Raw genomic sequence first — 19,718 nt, 5'->3', positions numbered from 1 at the left:
ATTCATATGAGGAAACAGATTGTCCTTTACAAGTGTACTGATAAATGAAGCAATTATAACAAGGAGTGGGTTCATTTCCTTTTTCTTTTGGTGTGTGGGTTACAGCTATTTTGTGTGTACTGATCCTGTCAATGCTACAGCGAACCCGTATTTCTGAACCAAAAGGATGTACAACTTGCAATGTCTGGGATACTCCATGTAGCTGCCACTGAAAACTAATATTTTGCTACAACAAAAATCCTTCTTATGGTGTGGAATCCAAAACACCAAAGCAAGTGGTTTTCTGACTTCCCAAACCATTCAGAAAAGAAAATAAACAAGAGGCAGCATAAAGTACTAAAATTTGAGTCTGGTTTTGGAATTGGACTAAACTAAACACACTGCTATCCAAGAGCATAAGTCATCAGAAAAGAGTTGACACAGGGAAACTTGGAATACAGACTACCCCTCATGAATTGAATATGCAGTGACGTGTTTTACTTTCAGCCCAGAGTCAGACAGAAATCTCCAGCACCAAGTTACTCCAGGAAGGTGCTGGCAGGAAGGACAGGGAGGAGAGGATGCCACCTCACTAAGGAAGGGGTAATTTGAACCATGCCATAGATGAATGCATTTCTGAGCCATCCCTGATTACAAACAGTAGCTCTCTGAACACTGGCAATCCACTCCAGCATACAGTTACGTACAGATGAGGGAAAGCAGTGCTTTAGGATAACTGACTCTTGCTGCTCTCCATCTCTGCACCATGTCCAGGTTAAAGCTGGAAGTGGAGGTGATGGAGGGGTGCTGAAAAAAAAAGGCAGGGTCACACTTACTGGAGCCTGAGGGGTGAAGCCTCTTTGCAGGAGGGGATAAGATCTGCAGGGCTGCACTCCAGCAGGATCTGTGGGGTATGGCTTAGCCCTACTCCTGGAGTAGCACTGAGTGGGGATAAAGTGCTTTGTGTGTGGCATAAAGAGAGAGCTCAGCTATCACAGTGAGGAGAAAACAAAGAAAGAAGATAGAGCCCACTGGTCTGACTTGTCCTTAAATATCTGATCCACAGCTCTGCTAGATTATCTAAATTCACTAGTACTTACCATAAGAAAGCTTTCATGCCTAACCCACCTCTCTTTTCTACCTTTACTTTTTCCATGTCCAAAAAATGTTTGCCATGGACACCAGATAAAACCTGTCTCCTTTCCCTTTTGAAGCCATGCTTTATGTACTTAAGAAGAGCTATAGTAATACAGCCTCATTTTCAGTGGACTACAACATAGGCACACACACCAACTACTGTCTATCTACCCTTACACACCATTCTTCTGCCAGACTGGCAGAGAACCTTTTATTGAAGGTCATTACTGCTACGGAGAGATCCTACATGAAAAATTCTCAGCCTCAAATGAAACAGTTTCAAGAAAATGACCAAAATGAAGCATCTAGAATATAATACCAAGCTGTAGGTTCACTGCCAAAGGTTTCCTCATAATAGAACACATTTTGTTATGAAGGACAGCATTTGAACTGTTACGTTTCCACAGCTTAATTATTATAAATCACAACCACAGCGCATAGTCTCTGGCTCTTTCACTACAGGCCATCAGCACTGTGCAATCCCATGTAACATTTACATTCATTTTCACAGCTTAATTTCTCACTCATTTAATTTATAACAGGCTATACACGAGGGGTTATCCTAGGTACAATGCATTTATCTATCTCCTCTGAATCATTTTGGACAATAACTTCCTTTCTCCTGTGCCTCTGAGACAGCTGTCTGAGTAGGTGGGACAAAAAGCACAGGAAAAGGACAATAATCTTAAAACACAACCAAACTAGGTACTTCGGAGAATTTCTGTTGGTAGTACTGCACACTGATGACTTCAGAAATGTGGGTGCCTGTCAGTGGACTGCTCAGTGGTAATTTAAGTACTTGTTCAGGTGATTCATTTACCCAAAGCGGGATGCTGAGCACTAAGGTAAGTGGTTGCACATATTGGGTGGAGATGGAGAACAGAAATAAAATAGATGACTCACTACTGAAATAGGAAGTGATATTTGAACTAAGGAGCCTTCAGAATGTTCATTTCAGAAATCTAATTTCCTGTTAAACTGTATGATGGCAAATTCGAGACAGGGAAGTTTTGCAAAGTCTTAAGAGAGGAAAAGTGAAGCAACTGAACTCGCTGTGTAAAGCTCTCTCAGATGCAGAAGAAGAAAACTGTTCACAAGAGACACAGGTGTCATCGACTGATACTGTGGGGTGTGAGAGAATTCTGAAGCTGTCACACAGTCCAGCTATAAAGGCATCTGTTGTAGATACTTTCAGACAGACATCTGTCTTTGCAGACTACACAGTCATCTTGAGCTCCTAAATAAGAGGTCAACATGGTGCCTATTCTAAACGTCTGAAGCAGTCTCTGTGAATTCCACTTGCTCACACTGCTTAGCAGAGGCTCCAAAGCAGGGTGAAAATGTTACTGATCAGCAGTTTCCTACCCAGCCAGGAAGGGTATACGGGGTTGTAAGGAGCTTTACTTCCCACTCCTTTTACAGAACAGAGGGACAGTATGTCTCAGTGACTTGACTTCTGTACATTTGCCCAGTATTTCAGAAAATACAGTGGCTCTGAACTACTCGGAAAGAGTCTACTTCCAACATAGCAGCTCTCTTTCTATATGTGTAGATATTTTTTTTCTTCTATTAACAAAAAGAAACAAAAAACACTCCCCTCCCCACCCCCAGACCTCATGTCTCCTTCAATCATACTCACGGCTCCAAAGTGAATAGGCAAGGCGACAGTTTACTCGGCGATAAAACTGCTTGTTTATGGGCCAGAGGATTAGTGTGCATAGTTGAATGAAGTTAATGATCAGTCCACTCACAACAAAGACAAACCCAATGAGGAGGTGAACAATGAACTGGGTCTTCAGAAAGGCAATGAAGCCCATGATAACCACTCAGAAGCGTGTGCAAGGGCCGTCACTCAGAATAACTGTCCTGCAAGAGAAAGAAAAGCATCTAATTGAGTTTGGATCCACAAGCCCTGAGAAAGGGCAAAATAGGAGCGCTGAAACAGTTTGTGCAACTTCAGCAACTGTAATCCAATCATACAAACTGTTTACTCTCCCAGTCTGCCTCATTCAGGTTTTCATAGAATAAGTCATCGATGGTACAAATCACTTCCACAAACAGAAAGGGACATTCATTTGCAATTTACAGCCCACCAAGTAGATTTGAAGATGAACCTCACAGTTCTCTCTTCAGACAAAGCTCACATAATCAGACAACACTCGGAGGAACACAGACCCATGCAAACCAGTCAAGCCCTCACTAGTAAATAAACTGAGCTGCAATTGCTGTGCCTTCTGGGGTTGCTGCTCCTGAACTGCAACAGGAGTCTCATCTTTCCTCATCATCTTCCCCCTCATCTACCCATAAACAGCATGCTGAGCCTCCAAGACTGCGTAAATGAACCGATGCCTTCCTAGCCTGCCCTCAAAGCTCAGTACACACCTCTTCTGAACAAGCACAGACTGAGGGCAGCCAGGTGTTACAAAGGCTTTGCTACATGTTTGCTACAACTACAACAGTACAGCAGTCCATGTGCAGTGCAAGTTCTTCACCCTGCAGCAGATTCATGATAGAAAGAGCACAGCTGGTCAAGAGCATCAGCCTGGCAAACTAAGACATGGAAAGAGAAATTAGGTATTTCCACATGCAAAGATCACGCCAGAGCAAGTTTAATAACTTCTCACTTTGTCAAGCCATAAACCAGTTAGTAGGAGGAAAAAAGTAAAATAATAAAAAATCCTTAGGCTATCTAGCAGTACAAACTTGATCTGGGAAAGGTCTTGGCACAGAACACGTGTCCACTTCCGAATTAGCCAGAATGCTTAACCTGGCATGGGCCATGTTTATCCCTCGTGCAAGAAGCTGGGTGATGTGTGAACCAGCATAAAGTCATAGGAGTTCAGGCAAGTCTAATCCAACACAAATCCTGCCTGTGTGAACGTAACTGAACAAAGTATTTTAAACAAGAAACCTGACTGAGTTTATTCCAAAACTGTGCTATCTCACACTGGCCTTTCTGATCTATTGCGTGCTAGAAGATCTTCAATGAAGCCAACCAGGTTACCAAACCACAGATCCAGTGCCTCACCCAAAAAATAAAAGCACACCCCTAAATTTCTGCCAAAGTTTGCTGCAAGTATTAATGTTTTCTCTCTGCAAGTGTTGCAAATGACCGGAGCCACCAGTAGATGGTAACAAGTACATTTGACAAGATGAGCATCCAAAGGTGATGCTGAAGTTCCCAATGCCTGGAAACAAAGCACTTTCCAGCTGTGAGGAACCAAATGCCACCTGCTTACATTATGGTGCTATTTATAAAACTCAACAGTAGTTTTACTTGGCAAAGCTTATTCTCTTTCTGTCTCTTCTACATCTTAGTTACTGCCTTTCAAGCTACAAAGTGTCCAGCTTTTACACAATTAAAATCTCTTTGCATGATTAATAATCTTGTTACTTCAGAAGTACATTACAGAGGGGAAAGGCACTATTGTGCCTACCACAGAAAGCAGAGCGAGCTGAATAAGCTGATATTGAAGCTTCTGATGAGTAATCTAAATTCTCCCAGTGTTTTCCTGTAAAAACGAAAGAAATATTTCTTCCAATAATAAATTATTTCAGGAACATCTGTTCGGAAGCAGAAACTCATGTTTAAAAAGAAGCAAGTGATGCCCTCCTTCCTCTCTCCTCCCTCATTGAAGAGCTGCAGGGTGTAGTTATCTTCCAGAAGCCCAAACCCCACACCACTGTTGACAGATACCATCCCATTCAGGAGTACCACCATAGCACTCAACGTCCAGCGCTCTAAAGCAGCAATGGGTTCATTTATCTTTTCAGCTAACATGTGCTTCTCATAGAATCATCTGGGTAGGAAAAGACCTTCAAGATCACCAGGTCCAACCAGCAACCTGACCTACCAAGTCCCATCGTTCCACGTCCACTCATCTTTTAAATACTTTCAGGGATGGGGATTCCTGCTCCAATGGCTGATGTGAAGATATTTCTCCTAATATCCATACTAAACCTCCTCTGACTCCCAGTAATTATTTCTCACATTGTGACTTGCCTTCTGTACAAACACATGCAGGCAGCTTTCCTGATGACTGTATCCCTCACAGTTATCGTACTAGTGCTTACTACCTCCCAAGTCACAGTTTAGCCCATTGCAGGAAAGTATTATTAATGAAGCACATACAAAAAGCATGAAGAAAAATGAAGTTTCAAGTATTATCCTCTAATAAAATGATTGGGCTGCACTTCCATAGTCTCTTTGATTTGAGCAGTCTGGAGCACTCTGGTATTTGCCCTATAAACTAAGGACATTGCCATATTAGGCACCAAAGAACACGTCATATTACCCAATGGAAAGCTGGAGACAACATGGCATGTTGCCTCTCCAGCTTTGCTGTGAGCGGAAATAGCGTCTGTCACCTTTGCTCCAGTTCCCTGCCCTGCACTCTGGCATCATCTCTTTGTGGATCATGAGAAAGGTAAAGAGAACTGCAACCAAAGAAGAGCTGGTGTCCATTTTGCCAGTCCCTCACTTAATTGCTCTTGATTTTTTAAGGTATTTATTAAGTTCACCTTAACACAGGAATTCTTTATTCTCCTGCCCATGTAAGACAGTCATGCAATTCAGGACAGACCAACAGGCAAAGGATGGTCAGCAGCTGCTTTACTGAATCACAGAGACAGGCTGGGAAGAAGAAGACAGAGAAATTTTGATGGAATGAGGAAAAGCAGAACTTCTACATCTCACTGACATATATGAAGACCAGCTAAGGGAAGTGGTTAGGAACTGAGCACCTGCTTCAGCTTAGACAGCAAGTCTCGGCACCGTTCACTTCTTTCGAATACGTAAGCATGTTCACTGACGTGCTAGTAAAATCTCTCAATTTTACTCCCTCCTTTCCCAAAGCAACTTGTATCTCCACAGCACTGACCCATAACCACAAAACCTCTATTTCTAACTGTTCAGCCACAAAGAGAACCACGGTTAACTTTTCACAGCCTCAAAAAGGTCCTACTTCTCCCACTCATGCCACAGGGCAGCACTAATGTAAAACCCAGCTCAAAGCAAGTGGCATACTTCCAATGCCTTTAAGTGCCTTATCTCACAGGGTCACTTGACTATCAGAGACCACTCCCCATAATATTAATCTTCTCCAACAAGAAAATTGTTCAGCAGTCCTGGCTAACCAGGGATGTCCCGTCAGACTGGAGACTGGCAGATGTGACGCCCATCTTCAAAAAGGGCCAGAAAGATGGATCCTGGCAGCTACAGACCTATCAGTCTCATCTCAGTGCCCAGAAAGGTTATGGAATGGATAATCTAGGGAGCCATCATGGACCAACTAAAGGTTAACCAGGGCATCAGGCTCAGTCAGCATAGGTTTACAAATGGTAGATCCTGTCTGACAAACCTGATTTCATTTTATGACAAGGTGACCCACTTAGCGGATGAAGGTAAGGCTGTCGATGTGGTCTACCTGGACTTCAGTAAAGCCTTTGACACTGCCTCCCACAACATCCTCATGGAGAAGATGGTTGCCCATGGTTCGTATGGGCAAGTGCTCTGCTGAGTGAAACACTGGCTGGATGGCCAGGTCCAAAGAGCCGTGGTCATTGGAGTTAAATCCAGTTGGCGATCGGTCACAAGCAGTGTCCCCCAGGGCTTGGTACTGGAGCTGGTTCTATTTAACATCTTTATTAACAATCTTGATGAGGGAATTGAGCGCACCCTCAGTAACTTCACAGATGACACCAAGTTGATCAGCCAGAGGGGAGAAAGGCACTACAGAGGGACCTGGATAGACTGGATCGATCGATGGGCCAAGGTTAACTGTATGTTTCAACAGGGCCAAGTGTTGGGTCCTGCATTTTGGTCACAACAACCCCAGGCAACCCTACAGGCTTTGGCAGGAGTGGCTGGAAAGCTGACTGATGGAAAGGGACCTTGATGTACTGATGGATAGTCCTGAATATGAGCCAGCAGCATGATCAGATGGCCAAGATGGTCAGTGGCATCCTGGCTTGTATCAGGAATGGTGTGGTCAGCAGGACTAGGGAAGTCATCCTGCCTCTGTACTCAGCATTGGTGAGGCCTCACCTCAAGTACTGTGTTCAGTTTTGGGCACCTCAGTACAGAAAGGAAATGGAGATGCTGGAGCAGGTCCAAAGAAGGGCAACAAGGCTTTTAAAGGGCTTGGAGAATATATCCTATGAGGAGAGACTGATAGAACTGGGGCTGTTCAGTCTGGGGAGGAGGAGGCTGAGGGGAGACCTTATTGCTCTCTTCCAGTATGTGAAAGGTGCTTACAGCACCAACAGCAGGGTTGGTCTCTTCTCACTGGTGACAGGACAAGGGGAAATGGCCTCAAGTTGTGCCAGGGTAAGTTTAGGTTGATATCAGGAAACACTTCTTTACATAAAGGGTTGTTAAGCACTGGAATAGGCTCCCCAGGGAGGTGGTTGTGTTTAAAAGCCATTTGGATGTGGTGCTCAGGGACATGATTTAGTGCAGGGTTATTAGAGTTAGGGTAGTATGGTTAAGTTGTGGTTGGACTTGATGATCTTTAAGGTCTTTTCCAACCTGAGTGACTCTGTGATTCTATGATTCTTAAATACTTTACACCCTTCTGAGCTCCCACCATGTTTACCTCATTCTCAACTAAAGGGCAAGAGCTGAGCGCTGAGGCTCCACATTCACACAGATTCACAACCACAGATACGTGGTTCTCAGTTACACCATCTTTCTCCATTAGCCATCTTTCTGCATTCATCACAGCCATAAAGATTAACCTGCTTTGAAACATCTACATCTCTTTTAAATGTGGCTCAAATCTGCTACCAAGCTCAAAAGCCATTAAAAAGCAGAATGGCAGAGAGCAATACTGCAACTCTTTCATTTCATTAAGAAATCAGCTTAAAAATGAAACAGATGCAGCACAAGCCCTGAGTGCATTACTGTCATTTTGTGAAGTTTATATTTATTTGTGAGCTCCAAACTAAAAATGAAGCCACTAATTATTCTATGCATGCAGTATTTCCATTTTTAACTCAAGGTTTTAATTCATTTACTGCTGCCACATACATACAATCCTCTGACGTTCATAAGGTATGCATGAGTAAGAGCACAGAGTTAGAAATTGGTCCTCTGGTTCTAATATTCCAACCCAACAAGAATTAATATGCTTACAACAACCAAAGCTGCTGCAGCATTACTGACATTGTCAGTACTGACGACCTTCTGTCTTCAGGTTTTTGAGCATGCCCTGCTTCTGTTTTCCAGTTGCTTCTACTCCACCAGACAATGATTACCTCCACTTATGAAGCTAATTACTAATATCTTTTGCTCCGAACCTGTTGCCCTCACTTTGATTTCTAGTATTTTGCCTACCTCATATTTTTGCTGGTCGAAAAATTAAGCAAAACCCTTATGAGACTGAATTCTGCCATTTGCTCTTGTATTTTAAAATAGTGTACTTTTCAAACTGAGCTTTGTGAGCCTCCTTGCTGTTTGTAAAAACTTGGCAATCTTATGAAAAAAGGCCAATAACACTGCAAGTCAAAAGCAGTACAAAAAAACACTTTGGTGGTCATGTCTCATCAAGAGTTTCCTGACCATTTTTCAGAGCTCTATAAACTCTGCTTATCAGAAACACATAAAGGAAAAACCAAAACTCTTTTATTTTCACAGAGAGGACTATTTGTTCCATGAGCTGCTCCATGAGTGTGAGTGGGACTGGCATGAAGAGCAGCATCTGGAGCTGATGAAAACTTCTCTCAGTACACTTTCTGCCTTCCAGTTTCACAGAATCACAGAATAGCAGAATGGCCTGGTTGGAAGGAACCTCAAGGATCACCAAGTACCACCACAGGCAGGGCCACCAACCTCCACATTTAATACTAGACCAGGCTGCCCAGGGCCCCATCCAATCTGGCCTTGAACACCTCCAGAGATGGGGCATCCACAACCTCTCTGGGCAACCTGTGCCAGCACCTCACCACTCTCATAGTAAAGAACTTCCTCCTGACATCCAACCTAAATCTTCCCTCCCTCAACTTCAAACCATTTCCCCTTGTCCTGCTGTTATCTACCCTTTCAAAGTGTTGACTCCCCTCCTGTTTGTAGGCTCCCTTTAGCTACTGAAAGGCTGCAATGAGGTCACCCCGCAGCCTTCTTTTCTCCAGGCTGAACAAGCCCAGCTCCGTCAGCCTGTCTTCATAGGAGAGGTGCTCCAGTCCTCTGACCATCTCAGTGGCCCTCCTCTGGATCCCCTCCAACAGCTCTCTGTCTTTCTTGTATTGGTGTTTCCTCTAATGAACTGATGCACTTTGCTTTTAAAACCAGCTATGAAAATCAGTACTGTAAGCATCTTTGCCCTCATCTCCCTTTACAGTATTAGAAAGCCCAAGAGCACTAACCATCTATCCAACAGTCCAGGCAGACTTGTGAGGGAAAGCAGTGCTCCCCCAGGACTCATTTATTTCAGGAGCACAGGTATAGAAGAACCACTGGCAACGAGAGCTGTGTAAGTAGCTAGAAAACAGAGCTTAGATCAACAGCAGTGAGTCAGAGAAACGCATATGAAAGGAAATAAGGTGTAAAAAAGAGTTCTGGTATCCATTTGAACAGTCTGTACCAAGGATTCTCCAGATACGCTGTAAAATAATAGTCAGCTACTCAATCACATCCCACACAGCATTACAGACTGTCTACTACAGACCAAGCCTTTTAAACCTGAGCATGACAGGAAAATTATCTTAGTTTCTAATACAATACAGATCTAATTTCTCTGCACATTCCTCTGACAAATGCAAGACTGATTCAAAGTTCATTAAAAAAAACCCTGCGTGTCACGAATTTCCAAAATTGAGGTGTATGGAAGAGGACATTAAGCCGAATTCAACACACAAAGTTGAAAATTTGTTTCCTAGTTGTTAGAATTAAAAACGCGATCTCAAGGGGAAAAAAAAAAAAGCAGAGTTGCCATCATTAGAATTTATTCCTTGAATTATTTTCAATCTTGACTGCACCGGTTTCTAGAAAAGGTCAGGAGTGAAAGATCATCACCATGATCTGGTGATAAATATGTTTGCCACATTGGTCTGGTTCTCCAGCCCATTAAACCATAAAAACTTCCACTATTGTCAATAGGTTTGGCTCAGTATGTTTACAGATTTTTGATGAGTCTATTTGCCCCGAATAGAAAGATTTTGTTTGACTCGCCATCCTAATGAGATGATGGTACTTCAAGGTCAAAATAATAATAAGCTGTGCATATTGCTCTGACATTCATCATCACTTAATAAGTGCACAGACTGAACACATTACCTGAAGAAATTACACACAGCAGAAGAACACAAAGTAAAGTGCATTGCTAATGCAATGGTCAGTCAGAACAATGACAATCATGGCAACAAAGCTGTCTGTAAACATAAGAAACAGAAAGCAAGCCATGTGAGAAGCACACACCCTCAGCAGAAGCACCAGTCCCTGCTCCTGGACTCTTCCATTCTCCACCACTCTTTAATGTTACTACCAGACTGAGTTTACTGATAAGATTTAGGAGATAGTAGTGTACAAACTATCAAGAAGCAGCGTTTCTTTCCACGTGCCAGTGAGTGCCATTTGGGAGTGACCACAGAAGGCCATCTTTCCATCCCACAAACCCCACACCAGGATATGGCCACAGTGAGGGGCAGCCTGTCTGTGCCCTGGATACCACCTGTGGAGCACTCTGCTACCCAAACTGTCCTAGAAGAAATGTCCAGAAGGGCCCATACCATGCTGGGATGTCAGCCCCAGCACTTCTGCCTCCTTTTGAAAGTGGAACAGCTTCCTATCGAGTTGCTCAGGAATAACAAATAAATAATTAAATCCCCACCAAAATTACCAGTTGTTTAACTTGTATTTATGAGATAGAAGACCACAAAATATGTGAACAAAGCAAAAAAAAGCATTCCAATGACTTGATGGAACCAGGAGGGAATGAAACAGCTCTCGGTAATACTTATCACTGTAGTGGAGGGGCAGACTGCCCTGCCTTTCCTGCCCTAAATGAAGTGGAACTGACACGATTAAACCTCTTTCCTAGCTGCAGAGTGTTGCTTCTGCCTCTGTTAGAGGTGCAATTGTATTTTTCCAACTTGCTGCAGCTGAAAAGATGAACAGGATTAAAATGGCTATTTTCCAAATTTAATTTCAACCACTTTCTTTTATTCTCTTCACATACAAAAAAGCAAAGAGAGCAAGTATGCCCAAATTTCATTTCTACTAACACTGTACTTAGTTAGCTCAGTCTCTATTTAAACAAATGGATCAAGTAACTGAAGTGAGTCCTGGTTTGCTTAGAGATTCACAAACTGCAGGACAGCCACCACAAGGAAGAACTGCTTGAGGAATCTCTCCTTGCAGGCATCTCTATCTACAAAGAAAATGGGTATTTTCATAAGCAGTTTCTGCTCATGACGTGCAAACGGGAACACTGGTGTTTTAAGTTCAGTGGGTGACACAAGCCCAGGCAACTTCATTATTTGTACTGACTATCACTGAACTGCGGTGACATCGTTATTTCCATAGCATGGATTTGCTGCAGTCATGAGACTCTACAGTATTCTAGTTTCCCACCAATTCAAAGGCTGCATGTGCATCTATGAACCTTATCTATATTCAGGAAGACCAACAGTTGTAAGGTTTAGCCAACTAAGGATGGTTTCAACTACAACATGTCGTTCAGAACAGGTGTTAGATTATCTGTCAGTACTCTCTCGTGTATGTGCAACACCATTTGTCATCTTTCAGTCTGCAGTTTGGTGCTTTGACTTCTGTATAAACAGTACTGATAGTTTTGTTCACAGAATTATAGAACCATTAAGACTGGAAAAGAAAACTAAGCTCATCTAGACCAATCAGTCACCTATCACCATCGTGCACACTAACCACAGAATCATAAAATCACCAAGATTGGAAAAGACTGCCAAGATCATCCAGTCCAACCATCTGCCTATCACCAATAGTTCTCACTAAACCATGTCAAGACAATGTCTAAATGTTTCTTGAACACCCCAAGGGTCGGTGACTCCACCAGCTCCCTGGGCAGACCATTCCAGCACCTGACCACTCAGATAAGTAGTTCCTAACATCCAATCTGAATCTCCCCTGGCGCAACTTGAGGCCGTTCCCTCGAGGTCCCTCAGTGCCACAGTGTTGTAGTCATCAATCACTTTTCCCTAAAACTATATTATTACAAATGTCTTAATTGCGTACTAAATTTAGGTTAGATAATAATTTGCAAATTCTGCAAGTTTGTTTCATTTCTCACAGTTACATGTGGTTTTTGTGAGTATATTCTCATTTAGACATACCTGCAAAAATCCCTGCAGGGCTTCCGGACTGCAAGCGTTTGAGCTCAAGTTCTTTCTGTGATGTGCTTGCTATCAAGAGAAAAACAAAACACACCAAAAAACCTAGCCATAACTGTGCCCTACAACCAGTCTGATTTTGAAAACCATACAAGACATTCCTCCTAGTTTTATCTTTAACGGAAGGGGAAAAAAATCAACAGTTAGGGATAAAAAAATAAAAGCTATTCAATTCCAGTTGTCTGAACCAAAAAGGAACTCTATTTGAGTAAGCCTTACTGCAGCAGCATGAAGCTAAACTGCACAAACATGTGCATGTTTTAAGGCACCAGCTTCCCCATTAAAGGGTGCCAGCAGTCCCACACCTCCCCTCCATGCTGACAACTATTAGTGTGGGCTATACGGGGTCTGTCTTTCTTTGCAGCATTACAGAAGTCAGCCTCTCAAACAGTGCCTCTCTAGAAGAAATGAGCAGGCAGGCTCTGCTACAGAGAAAGAGATGTAAAAATCAGCCTGAGGCAAGGGGGGCTCATGTTCTCAGCAGCCTTTGGCATGGCAGGGCACAGCAGGAAGGGATGTTTCCGGCTCCTGCACAGGGAGAGGAAGGAAAACAATGCTGCAATTTAACAGAAAGAAATATATACGGAAAGCACAGAGCAAGGCATTTGATATTGAAATGTCTGAGCTAAAGCACTGTGCATTTCGTGGCCTGTAAGACATAATAGGAACTATAAGCAGTGTTCCATATTACTCACGGCTCTGGACAGGCAGTCGTACATGACTCTGTCAGAAATGGCTGCCAAACACCTCCTGCCATACTTACTCCCCTTAGCAACTTGTACGCCTCCCCCTGTTTGTGGGCAACTATTCCTCCCCTTTGCCACTTCAGTGAAAGCCCAGCAATTCCCGTTCCCAGTATGGGAGATGTGAGGTGCTAACCCTTGCTCACTCCCTGCTTTCCTCTTCCTTCTCTCATACTGTACTCTCTTTTTTGTTACACGTCCCAGCAGCTTCTTGGGTCAGGGAAAGATTCCCATTGCGTGCCACAGTGGACTTCTGCCATTCAACCACAGTGCCCAGTGCTACAGGCACTGCCTGCCCATCTGGTATTCAGTTGGTACATCAACCCCAAACGCTGAACAATGTTGTCAAATTTCCAGGTTGCACTGGCTCTGAGAGTAAAAGCAGGCAAGGAGAAGCTCTTGGACAACTTAGCACACTACAGCAGATCTCACGGCTCCACTTCAGGTCCCTGACAGACAGCCAAATATTTTCCATCCTGCTAAAGGCTCTCTGCAATTTCATTCCCAATGCAGCAGCAAGGTGCTCTGCCCAGCTTCAAGTGCACATCACATGCAACACTGGAGTGTTAAAGTTAGCATTGTAGATGGTTAAAATTGCAGCACCATGATGCAATACCTGCCAAGCAATACTGAGCTGTGATTCCTCCACCAATCTTGTTGCTGAACACACAACTCTTCTCAGCCAAGTTCACTCTTCAGTGAGATTCCAGTAAGGGCTTCCGTGGCATCTTCTGCAAACGCTTCTCATTTCTTTACTCTCTGTATGTACATGACACAGCTGATACTTGTGAGAGCCAATAGCTACATGAAGCTTACTGCATAGTTCGGCAGCAGCTCACACATCTAATCACTGCTCTTGTAATAAGCAAAACTGCCACCAGCTTACAAAACATTCCAGCAGTTCTGAATGCTTGCCATGAAAAATAAGCTAGCAAGCCTCTAAAACCCACTGTATTTGCACGCTTCTGATTTGCTTCCAGTTACACCATAGGAAATCTTTTCCTTTATGCCAATTTACATTTGTAGGATGCTGTAGATGTAGAGCATGTCCCCACAGGCACCTTGGATTGCCCACTTGCTTGCATTGCTCACATTTCCTGCTGCTACCGGGTGAACCGGGTGAACTGGGTGCCCAAGCTGTGGCTCCCAGTTTGTGCACAGTGCCACAGCAATGGGGCTTCAAGATTGCAGGGTGTCAGCTGGCCAAAGTGGGAGATAGAGTGGGACAACAATTATCCACATAAACCCTCTCTAACAGCCCCTTATCACCTCCTCAGGCACTGGCGTGGCCTCACCTCAAACACTCAGTACAGTTTGGAATACATTGGAGCAAAAAGACCATCAAGCTATTAGAAAGTGTCCAAAGGAGGGCTACAGAGATGGGAAAGGCTCTGAGGGCAAGGCGTATAAGGGGCAGGGTTTTAAAAAATCACTTGGCTATAACATACATTTAACATGCAGAGCTTGTTTTAGCAACTTCCAGGAGAGCAATTGCAGGCCTCATAGAATTTCACCTCAGCCCTGGAGTTATGCTTGTATTTGGAAGGAAATGGTCCATATGTAATTAGCATTGTAATCAGGCACAGAGCGGGAACTCAGCAGAGCAGAGACGACAATTAACAAGTAATGTGGCAAGGCAAGGCTGACCATAACAAACGTTCTTATGAAGTCAGCACATGATCTATTCTGTCACAGGGCAGTTTACACGCCTATGTGAATGCTACAGGGTATCTGTGATAAAACTCGCATTTTGACAGAAGCAGCAATGCAGACAGAATATCAAATCTTTTCCCTCTCCACAAAAGTAATTGATTCCATTTGAATTTTTCCTGCGCAGTCAAGGCGCAGATGATCAAAGTGATATGAAAGTTAGAATTCATCTTACGTATTCTCTTCTCTAACAGGACTGACAAAAAGTAGCAGTTCTTTCTAACTTTTAAGTGGCTTCGAACTGATCCTTGCTTAACATTTAACTTCACAAATGTTAAAGGAAACGCATATGTAATGAATTTTTGTTCTCTGCACTCAATGTTACTGTGCCATAAATACCTCAAATACTGGAGAGCACTGTTGGGCTGACCAGCAGCAATGGTGCCGAAGCACAGCACTTGTACCCTTGTCAGCTCCCACCTCCTTGCTGCAGACTCCAGCTCTGCTTCATGAGAAGGTGGGCAAAAGCAGCACCACATACATACACACATATTGTGAGACAGAAATAAAAGTCAGGCTTTTAGCCTGATTTCCAAAATAATTAAGCACACTCCAGTTGCTGAAAATGATGAAAGAGGACTGAGACCAAAACTTACTATGTATATGTATTACAAACATTTAATTAACCACAGAAATAACTCAGGCTGCAAGTTGCCTCTGTAAGCTCTTCTCAGCACAGCTGAAAACCAGCATTTCTATTATTTTGAAGAGCTCAGGACTTTTGCCCCACGTAACTGCAGGTCAAGTCAAGATTTAAGCACCAGGAAATCACATTTTGCTTTTAGCATCTCTATTATTTTCAGCTTTTCCTATGGAAAAAGTGCTGATACTTACATTTCCCTCTCAAACGCAATCACTTTCAATTCCTTTTGTGAAAAAAGACTTTTTGCCTTAATTATTTCTGATTTGGATAGAACTAGCAGGTGTAGAGAGACTATTTTCTCCATTTTGACTCGCTCATTCAAAGTTGAAAACCCAACTGGGAGTTGAAAACGCAAAGAGCCTCTTACAATCTGAATAAAAAATGGTTGGGAGAAAATGAGGCCTCAGTTTTAAATGGGGAGAGACTTTCCATGGTACTTAAGTCTTGGTTTTTGTTGTTTCAATAGAGCTCTGCTCTTCAAGCAAACATGTTCTAGCTGTGGCTATTCTTTTTCTTAGTAGAAAAAGTCCAGAGTGGATTTTCAACACAATTCAATGTCATTCCAAAGCTTCTCATTCTTTCTGAAGTTATAAAGCTGAATAGTTTGCCTTCACAGGTGAAAGCGCATAGTTACGAATGCAAAAAATCGTACAATAATTATAATTGGTATAATAAAATCAGAATTTGATGTCTACGTGCCAATAATAGCCCTTTTTAAGCATTAAATGAATGCTATGGGGAAAATGCTGACAAATATTTAAAGAACAACACACTTAAATACATTGGTCCCTCCCTTGACTCCTGCCATACTTTCTAACTTCTAATCTCAACTTCCACTTTGTATCAAGTCTCTCCTTAGGTCCCAAAATCGGAAGTTCAAACAAGTTTTTCAACAAGCAGGTTAAAAATAAAACCTTTTAGTTCTTCTCCATTTCAGAGCAGGAATTTTCAATCTGACAGATTTCCTTAGAGCACCCTGTGCTCTAGAGCACCCAAAGTGCCTGCTGTGATTTATACTGCCAGCATGTGGCTGGAGCGCTGATGATCTGCTAGTTGGTTGAGACGACAACGGAGTAATTAGCTACAGCACGTGATTTCTTAAAATGTTTTAGATATTTTTTTTCCATAGAGTTAACAAACAAAAACAAAAAACTGTAACGCCAGTAAGTTAGCACTCCTCACAGACCAAGAATTTACAGAACTACAAGTGAAATACTGTACAAAAATGCATCGTTTGGATAAATGGCCTGTTTTTCGATCTGCGCACTGTCCCCCCCATGTCAAAAATACATGGATCCCAGCTGTCCTTTGGAATCACTCCCAACATGGGAGGATGTTTTCCAGTGTGAGCCATACAACTGCAAAACAGAAATCCTGATATATGCTATTGCTGAGGTCAGCAGTCAGTTCAGTCCAAGAACTGCAAACAGAAAGAACAAACTTTCAAAACTGCAGCCTCCCTGGATTCCTTCAGAACCAAGGCAGGGAGGATGCCCAAGCTTTATTCTTGAGCTTTCTGCCACAAGTGCAGCTCAGGTTACTAAGAATGGAAAAAGAGGAGTCTTGAAATGCAGACAAGCCTAGAGCTGAGAGCAGAGAAGACTGAAGAGGAATAAAGGCACAGAGCAGGACAGAGAAGCAGAACCCCCATCCATCAGACCATGTTCCCCTCTGCGATTTGAATTTGCAGTATGAACATGTCTTCTGTGCATCAATTTTCACCTCCAAGCCAATATATTCAGCACGTTATTTCCCTCCCCTCACTACATTTAGTTATTTATATGTCAGAAGAAATCCTCATAACTTTATTTTTTTCTCCCTATTTGCTGAATCTGTAAAAATGACAATCTGGCATTCTGACATCAGTCTGATTTGCTGCTATCATGTCACAGAGGCATCATTAATGTCACCACCACAACACTTTGATTTAATCAGGCAGGAGTTACTTAATAATCGGCCGGGGGGAAAAAAAAAATCTATATTTGTCATTTCCTAGCTGCTGGCACAGGAAGGAAGCCGCATACACTCGTGCACATTTCACATTGTGGCAGCTTTCTTCCGCTCTGTCCAAGCATCAGCTTCCTTCGGCTACACTCGCTCCCCGTGGACTAGCAAAGCAATCACTGGTCAATCCAAAAATTTCTCAGACACATCAAGAGGATAGTAAACCTAAAATATCTCTATCTTTTCTCATCTTCTCACCATGCACACTTTCATTTTCAGGAGTGCAGCTTCTAATACTGGCCTCCAGAGAAAAACAGAAGTTTCATTTTTAATTCTCCCCTCGTCATAGCAATACATGTACTAAGTGGAAAAACAGTCAATTTAGTGAAGTGCATTTGATGCTATTCCTGAACACAAGACACAAAATAGTACCTTAATGCTTTGTGAGTCTTATTTTTAAAGTAAGTTCCCAAGAACTCAAGTTCCCATCAATTTCCTGTCACTACAAGTCATTCTCTTAGCCGTGTTTCCAGCTAAAAACTTTCTGAACAAGGGTTATTATTAAATTTTGAGAACAACATTTTTTCCCTGACATTTCTTTTCATACTGCCATTTCTACTTAGTTCTCTCTGTAAAGATTCTTCCTCTCCTCTGCGTTAATACATTCTTGATATGTACACCAATGACATTTTTGTCCCCTTTCTTACTCTCGTGCATACAGCTAATTAGCCTCCTAAATCTTGCGCTGTGTGACAGCTCCTGCGAGCACCTGATGATCTCTGCTACACAACTCAAAAATTATGTTCAATTTCTAGCTTTATACATAAATTGGACTGTGCAAAGATGAGCAGAAAACATGCATGACAGTGACATGGGGGAAATTATCCTAGACCATTTACAGATGAACGCATACACCAGACCACAGGATGAGTGGGAGAAGGAGAAAAACTCCAGCTTCTAACAGCATATTTTCCCTGATAGATTCCTAATGCAGGATGAGAGCAGGTCTTTACATAGACAAGGCCAAACTGTGGGCACCCACCCGATACCTGGTTCTCTCTTTTCCAGACAAAAAGACTGTTAGCAACAAAAACCCATGGGTTGCTCCCAGATATTCTTCAGTTTTAAGAACGCCAAGCTTCAGATGTTTGTTTTACATTTTGAACATATCTCTCCTGAGATGAAGCCATCAGAATACCTTCCTATTGCTCACTTTTGGACGTTAATAAGAAAGCGTATCAGTTCACGAAACACTGGAAACAGTTATTGGTCCTAGTATGGAGTCATCTTGGAATTTAACAGTACAATGTACAACCACTAACACAGCTTCTCGTGCCCTATCACCCTCCGGCTTACTGCACACGTGGGCAGTAGCAGAACAGAGGCAGACAGCAGCAAACTGCCCCATCTCAGCCACACCGCGTGCATACAGGCCCAAACACAAACAGGGGATCAAATACTTCCCACCACTGACATCCCTTCATATTCCTTTATCTGACAGGACTCTATCTGAAAGATGCAAACAGACAAGTGTACTCCTTGCCAAGATCTCCCTTCTCATTTTTCAGACATAACTAATGACACTGATTCATACTATTACTAACAGCTTTAACAATATGCAAATAGTGCTTCAGCACTACACATCACGGATCATCGAGTATAACCCGAGTTGGAAACAATCCATAAGGACCACAGAGTCCAACTCCTGGCTCCACACAGGACCATTCAAAATCCAAACCCTATGTTTGAGAGCACTGTCCAGATGCTCCTTGAACTCCAGCACTGGTGGCCGTGCCCACAGCCCCGTGCAGCCCATCCCACACCCACCGCCCTGTGGTGCAGCCCCTTTCCCTGACCCCCAGCTGCCCTTCCCTGATGCAGCTCCATGCCGTTCCCTCAGCTCCTCTGCTCTGCACTGAGCACAGCGAGGGGCCTCAGACACTCCTCACACACCTTGCCCTCAGAGCCTTCACTACCTTTGCAGCCCTCTTTTGGATGCTCTCTAAGAGTTTCATGTTTCTCTTCTATTCTATCTGATTTATTTTACCTCCTTAAGGTGTAAGAATTGCCATTTTAAAATGTTATTAAAAATAAATAAATGAACGCTTGTAAAATTCTGAGCCTTCTGTTACATTTCAGTAGGAAAAAAAAGGATGTTAAGACCTCATATTTGACCACAGGAAACCATTCTTGGATCC

At 42.9% G+C, this 19,718-nt stretch overlaps 1 protein-coding gene across 2 annotated transcripts in view; it reads right to left on the bottom strand.

Annotated features, from left to right (window-relative positions):
- AGPAT3 (1-acylglycerol-3-phosphate O-acyltransferase 3) overlaps positions 1-19,718 on the bottom strand; it is a 92,408-nt gene that overhangs the window by 13,960 nt on the left and 58,730 nt on the right. For both annotated transcript variants that reach the window (XM_048955926.1, XM_048955915.1), the window contains exon 3: positions 2,756-2,982. In XM_048955926.1, coding sequence (XP_048811883.1) covers positions 2,756-2,933 — 178 coding nt within the window. In that variant the 5' untranslated portion in view covers positions 2,934-2,982. The remainder of the gene's footprint in view (positions 1-2,755; positions 2,983-19,718) is intronic.

Source organism: Lagopus muta, chromosome 1 (genome assembly GCF_023343835.1).
Source record: "Lagopus muta isolate bLagMut1 chromosome 1, bLagMut1 primary, whole genome shotgun sequence".
Classification (NCBI taxonomy): domain Eukaryota; kingdom Metazoa; phylum Chordata; class Aves; order Galliformes; family Phasianidae; genus Lagopus; species Lagopus muta.
This window is presented reverse-complemented; position numbering and strand designations above follow the sequence as displayed.